At 36.4% G+C, this 11,099-nt stretch overlaps 1 protein-coding gene across 1 annotated transcript; it reads left to right on the top strand.

Moving 5' to 3' along the window:
- The first annotated feature begins 2,541 nt into the window (after positions 1 to 2,541).
- Positions 2,542 to 10,782, top strand: LOC114481573 (alpha-N-acetylgalactosaminide alpha-2,6-sialyltransferase 1-like). The gene is made up of 9 exons (XM_028476514.1): positions 2,542 to 2,700; positions 2,791 to 2,923; positions 3,062 to 3,224; positions 4,263 to 4,425; positions 6,499 to 6,637; positions 7,353 to 7,456; positions 7,597 to 7,680; positions 8,760 to 8,859; positions 9,903 to 10,782. Exons 1-9 carry the CDS (start codon positions 2,588 to 2,590, stop codon positions 10,101 to 10,103), a joined length of 1,200 nt encoding a protein of 399 aa, XP_028332315.1. The 5' UTR covers positions 2,542 to 2,587; the 3' UTR covers positions 10,104 to 10,782.
- Positions 10,783 to 11,099: the final 317 nt, after the last annotated feature.

The following is an 11,099-nucleotide window of genomic DNA, read 5'->3' as shown; positions in this document are numbered from 1 at the left end:
TTGTGCTGGTGGCGTCTCTGAGTCTGTTCACTTGTCTGAGGTTTGCAACACTTAAGGCTAAAGGGCTTGAATTTTCCAAGCAGGCAGTGCAAATAAGTCTTATTCAATGATTTTGTCACTTGATTCTGATCAAAGTTGTAACTTAAAAAAAAAAATACATTTTGTGTATTTTAGTCTTTCAGTTTATCTTTTTTGTTTGTCATTTTGTGTGTTTCTTTTTATTATTAAACATTTACTGTAATGATTGTGAGTGCGAATGATCCTTTTTCTCATTCATAGCTTGTCTATCCAACCCCTATGAAGATGCAAAGTTAGTTTAGCACAAAATAGAAACTAGACTCAAATTCAGTTTGAACTCTGTTTCTCTTTCGTGACAAAAGAGCATTTAATGGAAGTTTTCTTTAGGCTTAAAGGCTGTTCCTGCCAAAACCAATGAACAGCCAGACGAAGATATAAAGAAATGGTCTCTCACTGTTAAATGCACTAATGCTAACACCAATGTTACACAGAATTTAAAACTTTGTATAGTTATGTCAGACATTGAGGGAAATAAAACTAAAATTCTGGATTTAATGCAGCTTTTACTTATATAGTATATATATACACTATACATATATAGCATACTATATATGCATAGTGTATAGCATACTATATATGTATAGTGCATCTTAGTTCCTGTAAACACTGGGTTCTGCCACAAGATGTCAGTGTTGGACAACATGGGACACCCTGCCCTTTGGACTTGGAGACGAAAGAGGAAGAGTTATTGAGAAATACACACTAAAGGTGTGCTGTGGTATCTGAAAAGATATTAGCAGTACCTAGTTGTTTTGTTTTTGTTGTTTTTTAAGTATATTTCTAAATCAGTCATTTTACTTGTACTTAACTATGTTTTCAAAGAAGTAAAGTAATTTATTACATTTCTACACCCAACCATTACTGAGTAAATGATTATTTTGTGTTTTGAAATGATCAACGGACATTGTAAAACTAAAAAAAATGAAATGACCAGACAACAATCAAATGCATCACATCATAGCCGACCAATCAGATTAAACCATAGACTGTAAAAAGAATGGATGGGACAAGTTCCCCGGTGGAGTGAAGCTTTTATTTTTAGAGCTCCCCCTGCTGACCGGCTGCAGTATAGGTCATAAACCCCGCCTCCTCAATGATAACAGATGGGATGTGGGTCAAACTGTAAAGTTAAAATACTCGTCACATAATTTTTTTCCAAAACTAAACTAATAATTATCATCCTACATTGTGTTCAAGTGCTCATTTTTCTGTGAAGTTTGTTTTAAATAAGTTATTTGAGGTTGAAAAACGGGATTTTATGTCATAAATGACGTTGATTGAAAGCCGCGGGTCCAGTAACCCATTCCACGATTGTTGAATTATAAAACTTCTACTAAAAAAGAGAAGAAAAGTCCGGGTACAAGGATTCCGAATGGAACAGGATTTGGCAACATTTCCCATGGACAGATAATAAACAAGTTTTAAACAAAAGTTACGGCACTCTAACAATAAATGTGTAGTTTTTGTAGTTATGCAACTTTGTTATGTTGACAATGCGCGTGAACAAACGTAGAGGCGTAGCTTCTGGTACTTTGTTGAGGGCGGGACATTGAGATGTTCTCTCAGAATCTCCGGATAGCAGCTTTAAGTTGTCGGCGTAGCTGAGCTGCGTAAGTCATCACGGCAGTAAACTAAATGGGTGGGGCGTCTTACTAGAGCTCCTCCCACCGGACCGTACTGCGCAGGCTGGCTCCATAATTGCCCCTAAGCGCCATATTTTGGCTTCAATAACGTTGAGTGGGAACAGATACATTGCATGCCCACTGGATTCACTGTAGTACACGGCGCCAAACAGCATTGGATGGAGGTTATTTTCTCAGTTTTAGAGTACATAAATGTAACTTTACTTAGAGCCTGATAATTATTTTTTTTATTTTGAATTAAATTCATTGGTATTATTTTATTAAAAAAAAACAATTTTACATTTTGACAAACCTTTTATTTTAAACAGATGCCTTTGTGGAAAATAAATCAAAGTTCCAACTGTGCAAGATTTGGTCTCTTCCTTTTTAAGTTTATACAAGAGATGTTTCTCTATGCAGGAAAACCGAGGCAAGATTTATGACCAAAAATAAACATTACGATAACTTTTTTAACTTATGCTTGAGCATTTTATGTATGACTTACTTGTACTTGAGAACAATTTCAATCAGGTACCAGTACTTTTACTCGAGTAGGACATATCAGTACTTTTTACGATTCTACTAACTAGTAACTTTTACTTTGAGTACTATTCAATGAGCTACTTTTTTGTGTACATTAGTATTTTATGTATTACTTACTTGTACTTGAGTAGTTTATTAAAAAAAAAACTGTTTGTGCATAACTTTATTTAAAATAGCAGCAGGGGGCAGCAATGATTAATTGCTCTTGGCAGCCATATTTGAAAAAAAAGAAAATTCTCTTGTTTGTGTGTTTCCTCAGGTGTTTCGCCACCAGAGATTAGAGGAGGAGTGGGAGGAACCAACACCTGAGGGTGACTGAGCACCAGATCATTCACTGTGCAGGGATGGCTGTGGTGAAGTCCAAGCTTTTCTCTTTGCTCATTCTCATGTCACTCAGTGTGATGGTCATTTTTCTCATACTGGATCATCATTATTTATCAGCAGGAAAAGTGATCAAGTAAGACAAAGGTCAAACTCTTTCTTCTGTTATGATGTTGGCCATGCCTTGCTCATGTCTTTTCCTCTTCATTCTTTTGTTGCTGTGAAGTGGCATCGTGAAGTGGGAGAAAGAAGAAACGGAGGAGACACCCATGCCCATTCTCTCAAGATCCAACTTTACAAAGCTTCCTCTGTGGGACTTTGATGATGTTTACAACCAGGATGCTCCACCACGACAAGGAGTGAGTACTGTATTAAAAATATACCAAATAACAGTTTTTAAGTTGTTTCTTGGCTTCACGTTTTGAAAAAATAAAAAAGCAAATTTAATTCGATGAAGGTTTCTCACTCCTTTCCTTTTTTGTAAAAACCATTCCCAGAATTGCTCCCAGTCTTTGCGAAACTCAAAGGACAAGAACTTCACCAAGGTTTTTCTTCCTAACATTCGTTTGTTTCTGCACAAAGACAACTTCAACATGAGCGAGTGGAATCGCCTCTCACATTTCAACAACCCTTTTGGATTCATGGGTTTTAAGTACGAAGGTAGGTGGATTACCAGTCTGGCATTTCTAGTCAAAGCCGATCGAAGTCCATCAATGTTTGGTGATTTTTATCTCTATTGAGTCAGTGACGATGAGACTTGCTTTACTTTCTTGACATTCAAACTTCAACATTGCAGTACAGATAAGAACGAAATTGTGTTGCAGTTCCTCGTATTGCAAGATCCCAGATCACCTAGAATTTCTTTGGCCTTTTTTTTTATGTATAAAATAAAATACATAACAAAAGTGGAGTTTATTCTCATTTCCTTAATATCACTGAGTCCTAGGGTAGCAAAGGGGCAGAAAATGTCAAGTAAATTTCCATGGGAACTCAAGCTTGGGAATTTTGGGAAATATGAACTTTTCAGGGCAATTATATATTAGAAGTAGCTGTAAATTGGGTAGTAATTTAAAATAACTGTATAATATCCAAACATGAATACTAGTATCTGTTCAAAATAATACAATTTAAAAAAATACAACATTTGAACTAGGGTTTCAAAATTCCAAAACCTTCCATGGGAATTAATGGCACAGAAAAAGTTGAAATTTTAAAAATGTAAAATCAGTCATTTCCTTTGGTTAATTCTAATAAATATTTCCCCTAACATTTGGATTTGATTTTTAACATTTAAAATTTAGATTCAATATTTAACATTTAACATTTAGATTCAATATTTTACATTTAGATTTAACATTGACATTTTTTTTTGCAAGAAAATGTAATGTCACAAATACTGCTGTAAATCTGGTCAAAAGTAACATTTAAAAAATAAACACGTTTTTTAAATGTGGTTTGTTGCTAAATGTTGTACAAAGTTGCTATTTATTTTAGCCAGTGTAACTTTACACTCCCATAGCATTAGCAGAGCTATGGCTACTGATGAAAATAGTATTTAGTAGTACCAATGAAAAATACATATAATAATTTAAAAGGTCGGTAAAAGAAAAAGTGGGCACTGCCATTTTAGAAATAAAGTATAAGGCTTAACATTATTCATAAAATACACACTGTGTATTCCTGTTGTGGCCTTTGCAGAGGTCATCCCCTCAGTGAAATTAATCCCAAAACCAAAAGAACCGCTGCTGGTTCCCAAATCTGGTGCTGATGGATGTGTTCGCTGTGCCGTGGTGGGAACCGCAGGAATCCTCAACGGCTCCAGAATGGGGGCGGAGATCGACGCCCATGACTATGTTTTCAGGTAAGAAAAGAGGAAAGAAGAAGTCATCGGGGAATACCTGAATACCTCTCAAACTCAAGGCTAGGGGGCCAAATCCGGCCCTTTACACCACCTAAATCGGCAACGCAAAAATCATTGTGTGAATTAACAAATCGTTCAATGAAACTCCAGAACATTTGCCACGGCTTGCAATTTTCCCATGCCGAATGCTGATATTGCAAGACTACAGTCACAAAATCAATACATTTTCCAATGTTGCGATGCCAGTCAAGGTTACTGTCAAATAGGAATCATTTAGAATCTCTGAGGTCTAGAACCTTAGAAAAGTGTTTTTAATTTTAATTATGTGACTTTTAGTTGGCTAGTAACAGAAAAACCTGTTTTTGGGTGGGCACCATTTTGAATTGTCCAATAGCAAACCTGCCAGATTTGAATTCAGCAGGTCGAAAACTGCAAGTACAGTGGATATGGAAAGTATTCAGACCCATTTAAACTTTTCACCCTTTGTTTCATTGCAGCCATTTGTTAAAATCAAAAAAGTTCATTTTATTTCTCATTAATGTACACAAATGTAGAAATGTTTGCAAATGTATTAAAAAAGAAAGTGAAATATCACATGGTCATAAGTATTCAGACTCTTTGCTCAGTATGAGTAGAAGCATCTTTTGGAGCTAGTACAGCCATGAGTCTTCTTAAGAATGATGAAACACGTTTTTCACACCTGGATTTGGGGATCCTCTGCCATTCTTCTTTGCAGATCCTCTCCAGTTCTGTCAAGTTGGATGGTGATTGTTGGTGGACAGCCATTTTCAGGTCTCTCCAGAAATGCTCAATTGGGTTTAGGTCAGGGCTCTGGCTGGGCCAGTCAAGAATGGTCACAGAGTTGTCCCTAAGCCACTCCTTTGTTATTGTAGCTGTGTGCTTAGGGTCATTATCTTGTTGGATGGTGAACCTTTGGCCCAGTCTGAGGTCCTGAGCAGTCCTGAGCACTCTAGATGAGGTTTTCTTCCAGGATATCCCTGTACTTTTCTTCAATTGTAACAAGTCGTCCTGTCCCTGCAGCTGAAAAACACCCCCTTAGCATGATGCTGCCACCGCCTTGTTTCACTGTTGGGATTGTATTGGGCAGGTGATGAGCAGTGCCTGGTTTTCTCCACACATACAGCTTAGAATTAACGCCAAAAAGTTCATTCTTGGTCTCATCAGACCAGAGAATGTTATTTCTCATAGTCTGGGAGTCCTTCATGTGTTTTTTGGCAAACTCTATGCAGGCTTTCGTATGTCTTGCACTGTGGAGAGACTTCCGTCGGGCCATTCTGTCATAAAGCCCTGACTGGTGGAGGGCTGAAGTGATAGTTGACTTTGTGGAACTTTCTCCCATCTCATTACTGCATCTCTGGAGCTCAGCCACAGTGATCTTTGGGTTTTTCTTTACCTCTCTCACCAAGACTCTTCTCCCACGATTGCTCAGTTTGGTTGGACGGCCAGGTCTAGGAAGAGTTCCGGTCGTCCCAAACTTCTTCCATTTAAGGATTATGGAGGCCACTGTGCTCTTAGGAACCTTGAGTGCTGCAGAAATTATTTTGTAACCTTGACCAGATCTGTGCCTTGCGACAATTCTGTCTCTGAGCTCCTTGAGCAGTTCGACCTCATGATTCTCATTTGCTCTGACATGCACTGTGAGCTGTAAGGTCTTATATAGACAGGTGTGTGCCTTTCCTAATCAAGTCCAATCAGTTTAATTAAACACAGCAGGACTCCAATGAAGGAGCAGAACCATCTCAAAGAGGATCAGAAGAAATGGACAGCATGTGAGTTAAATATGAGTGTCACAGCAAAGGGTCTGAATACTTATGGCTGTGTGATATTTCAGTTTTTCTTTTCAATAAGTTTTAGTTTTTGAAAAAACCTGAGTGAAGGACTTTATAATTTGCAATATGTTTAATTTTACAAAAGTTTCTTCAGTGCTGGGCTGACATTTTGGTGAAAGTATCAAATTTGTGGCACATTTGGTTGAATTGTTGTGAATTTTCATAGTTCTGAACTCTAGAGGCTTGCTGTAGCGAGCCCATACATGTGGTTGTTGTATCACAGGATGAACGGTGCCATCACTAAAAACTACGAGGAAGACGTCGGCAACAGAACGTCCGTCTACGTTCACACGGCTCACTCCATCACTTCGTCACCGTGGTTTTTAAAGAAATACGGATACACGTCTGCACCCCATGATGAGGTAATGAACTCAACAGGGGTGAAAGTAACTGATTAAAAGTACTCACGTTACTGTAATTGAGTTGATTTTATGGGTATATGAGTATATTTCTAAATCAGTAATTTTACTTAAGTTTTCAAAGAAGTAAAGTAATCAGTTACATTTCAACACCCAACCATTACTGAGTAAATTATTATTTTTAGTTTTAAAATGATTAACGGACATTGTGAAACTACAAAAAATAAGATGAGCAGACAGAGATCAAATACATCACATTATAGCCGACCAATCAGATTAAACGTAATGCACCGTGCCAAAATGGAATTGAATGGAGGTTATTTTCTCAGTTTTAGAGTTCATAAATATATCTATACTTAGAGCCCGAGAATTGTTTTTATTTTAAATTGAATTAATTGATGTTTGTGGAAAATAAAGTTCCAACAGTGGTAGATTTGGTCTCTTCCTTTTTAAGTTTATATGAGATGTTTACTGTATGCAAGGGAAGATTTATTACCAAAAATAAACGTGGGGGTTGAAAGCAAGTCGTAACTTTTACTCGGAGTACTATTTAATTGAACTACTTCTTACTTGTATTTTATGTATGACTTACTTGTACTTGTTACTTCTACTTGAGTAGAAAATATCAGGACTCTTTACACATGCATCTCAATGCACAGCTGTCGTACATGTATTTATAATGACTCAGAAACAATTAGTGCATCTTTCTTCCTGACAGGGGATAAAGTACGTGCTGATTCCTGAGGGAATGAGGGACTATCAGTGGCTGGAGGGTCTTCTGAAAGGACAAAAGGTTTCTGAGGGCCAGTATCTCAACAGAATGTGGGTGTCCCATCTCAGAATATTGATTTTAATTTTTTATCCAAACAGCTTGAAAAGGAAAATGATCATTTCAATGCTAATTTTTAAATCACTTATATTGGTGAGTTTAATAATATCTGCTTATGTTTTCAAACCTGCAGGCCTCGTACGTTTTATTCAGGCCAGTACAACGAAAGCCGCTTCTACGTCCTGCATCAGGACTTCCTCAGATACGTGCGCAACAGGTCAGCAGCACCCGACAGCATTGGTTTCACAACATTTAAAACAAATTTTAAAGCTAAGGGGATGTGAACAAGGAGTTCCATCACTTAGAATAGAATGGAAAGCCCTTTGTCCTTTTACAGCTGTACAATGAGAATTGAGAGCTTTTATCTTTCAGTGAAGCAGACACAAAATTTGGATAATAAAAAAGAAGTATACATAATGTAAAAACTTGGGTTTTTTTAGGGTGTCCCAATCCAAGAGAAATATCAGAAATTGGTCTGATATTAGCAAAATAAATGATCAGAAAAGAATCAGATTGTATTATATAAGCACTTCATTCCATACTCCGCCCCAGCACTTTTATCCAGCAGCTGACAATTTAAAAAAAAAAAAAAAAAACCTGAAGTGAACTTGAATTATTTTGCACTTTAAAAGTAAAAATGTTCTCAATTTATTTTTCTTATTTTTGTTCTATTCAATTGTAGAATATTTTTATGTTTAAGTTAAACTAGTGTTTTTTTTTTTTTGCACTTTAGAAATCTATTTGTTTGTTATTATGGATTTATTGATATATATATACACATGTAAGTCTTATTTACAATATTTTTATGTTTAAGGTTAAAATGTAACCCATTGGTTCATAATAAATAGATCATTTTTTTCTTGCTCACTATTGTTCTCTGTTGAAGTAAAGTAACTTGATCAAGCCTCCTTCTTCTAACATTCCAAATCACAAAATGAGTAATAAAAGTATGTCTGATTCCTGCTGATAAGGTATCGGCCAATACTCAAGGCTGAAATATCGGTATCGTTCCGGAAGTGAAAAATTTGGATCGGGACATTTGTAGTCTTAATTAGTTGAGCTGTAAATCAATTCATCCAATTTGAATGTGTTTTAAAGCAGCTAAAAGCAGTAGAATGAACAAAGGAAGGTAAATCACTTCAGTATAAGTACCCTTCACTGGTCATCTGGGGTCCATAGTTTTGTAGTAAAATATAAACTTAAATATCACAATCTCACTGGTGACTTTTTAGTTTCATTCAAGTGAAAGGATTGTAAACAGTTTAAGTGTGACTTTTTTCTTCTTCTTTGCCACAGGTTTCTAAAGTCAGCTAATCTCAATCGTAAATTTTGGGCAATGGTCAGACCCACCAACGGGGCGTTTGCTGTCTTTCTTGCGATGCACACCTGTGATACAGTAGGTTTGACGTACAAACACCCACCTGCATCTGCACCCGCTGTCAGCTTCAATTCAACTTTATCAAAGTGCCGATTACAACACATTCACCTTGTGGCTCTTTTAACCCTCGGGGCACCTCAGGGAACCAAACGTGTACCTTCTACTTATTCAGTTATTTAAAATTCTCAATATCTCATTCAGTTTAAAGACTAATTGCATGAATTTTGACCAGGAGTTTTCTTTAAATATTATGTTCATAATTCCTTGATCACTTTTATTGCAAGATGTATAGATCAGTAAATGTAAAATGTACCGACAGTCTGTGTTTGGGACCGATTTGGTCCCATTGACTCCCATTTTAACCACATATTTTGGATATACTGTGATCCTGACATAACAGTGGTGTTCCCATAAACACCTAACAAATGTATGCCTCTACCTTCAAAATGCACCATATTTTGGTGTTTTTCTCATTGAAATAAAATGGTGTTTTTATGAGAAAAAGAGCACACGAAAAATTAAATTTCTAAAAATATAATGAAAAACTTTATATTTATGGTTAGGTCTGTGGTTGTTTAAAAGATCTGATGTGAAACAAGTGGGAAAAAATATTTATGTATGACATTTGGAAGACACTTTTATGAAGCGTATCATTTTGGTACCTAAGTTAAATTAATTATTGTGTAAATTACCAAATAATCCAGTTGTAGATATCTCAAATTCCCTTATTCAATGAAACTCTACAATCTTTTTATGGGCTTGCCGTTTTCCTTTGTTTATATCACATGAATGATGTCATTCTTATTTGCAAATTGTGCAAAGAATCTCAATTTCTCACAAACAATTACAAAATCAAGAATTTTTGATGTGACAATCTTGCAGCGATTGATATTAAAAACTAGGGTGCAATGATGTTAAAATTGTTCTTTTTCACACCTAAAATCTGTGGCCCACTTGAGATCATACTTGGCCCCTGAACTAAAATGAGTTTAACACCCCTGGCCTTAGGTGCTGATGTTATTAAAGAATAAACTGCTTCTTCCCTGTTTCCTCTGTCACAGGTGGACGTCTACGGATTCATGACTGATGACTACGCGAGATACTCTAACTACTACGTTGAGAGATTCATCAAAACCAAAGTCATTTTTTACGCCAACCATGACTACATACTGGAGAAGAACATGTGGAAGAATCTGCACAAAAGCAAAATAATAAGACTTTTTCAAAGAGATCAACAAAGCACGGATGAAAAGAAGACTTGAAGGTCATGTCGGACTTCAATGTGTGACCTTGATTAACATTTTCTACTAAAAAAGTCAAAGATTGTGGGTCAATGTGAATGCTTTGATGCTGCTTTGTCATGGGGATGATATAAAGATGTTTGGACATCGAGGATGGGTGGATTTTCTCGACTCTGTGAAGAGTGAAACTTAACCTGAGGAATTGTTATTGTATGATGATGTGTCTGTAAACTTAAACACTATTTTTACAAAGAGGACACACATGCAGCTAACAACACTGGTTGGAAGAAGTAAAAATGTCAAATGAAACCCTTGAAAGTGTCATGTTTGTCATGCTAAACATTTTGTTCTAAGGAGATGTAAGAACATGTCCTGGTTTGGTGATGGTAACTCTAGAAGGTTTAATAACTACCGGTGTTTGTGTATCTGAGTGACATTTACAGGCTTATTGTGAATTGAAGTGCATGGAAAAGTTTTTACTTTTATATTTGCAATCTAGAAAAAATTTGGGATTTTTTTCTTGACTCTTTGCCGTCTAGCAGCTAGACGGCAAAGGAAGGGCCATAGCTACAAACAGACATTGTGGTTTGGGTATTGTCAACAGATGGGGGCCGATAAGAGGAAACGAAGAAGTACAAAGTGTAACAACGTGTCAAACTTAGAGCATTGCTTCATGAGTGAAAAACACATTAATCTTGTCCTCGCCACACACATGTACTGTACACGTGTCTATGTGTGCATACCTAATAAAGTAAACTAACTTGTCAAACAAACCCAATGTCTTCATGGTACAATGCAGATCTATGACGACTCCTGACCTGTGTGACCAAATCATCTTAACATCTGTTCCTGTGAATGAAATGCACAACACATAAATGAAATAAATGTGCCTTGCCTTGTGCTTATATTGGAGATTTTAGATGCCGATATAATCCGATACTCTTTTTTTGTTTTTGTTTTGTTGCTGATATTGGTCCGATATTCAATATCAACATTGGATTGCGGCATACTTGGTAA

This window comes from Gouania willdenowi, chromosome 19 (genome assembly GCF_900634775.1).
Source record: "Gouania willdenowi chromosome 19, fGouWil2.1, whole genome shotgun sequence".
NCBI lineage: Eukaryota > Metazoa > Chordata > Actinopteri > Blenniiformes > Gobiesocidae > Gouania > Gouania willdenowi.
Note: the sequence above shows the minus strand (reverse complement) of the source record. Positions and strands in the feature narration are given on the sequence as shown.

Bases quoted from the DNA above. Each gene is read 5' to 3' on its own strand.
- LOC114481573 (XM_028476514.1), top strand. From the start codon at position 2,588: ATGGCTGTGGTGAAGTCCAAGCTTTTCTCTTTGCTCATTCTCATGTCA. The intron at 2,924-3,061 runs GTGAGTACTGTA...AACCATTCCCAG, and splicing joins ATGCTCCACCACGACAAGGA to AATTGCTCCCAGTCTTTGCG. The intron at 7,681-8,759 runs GTCAGCAGCACC...TCTTTGCCACAG, and splicing joins CTCAGATACGTGCGCAACAG to GTTTCTAAAGTCAGCTAATC.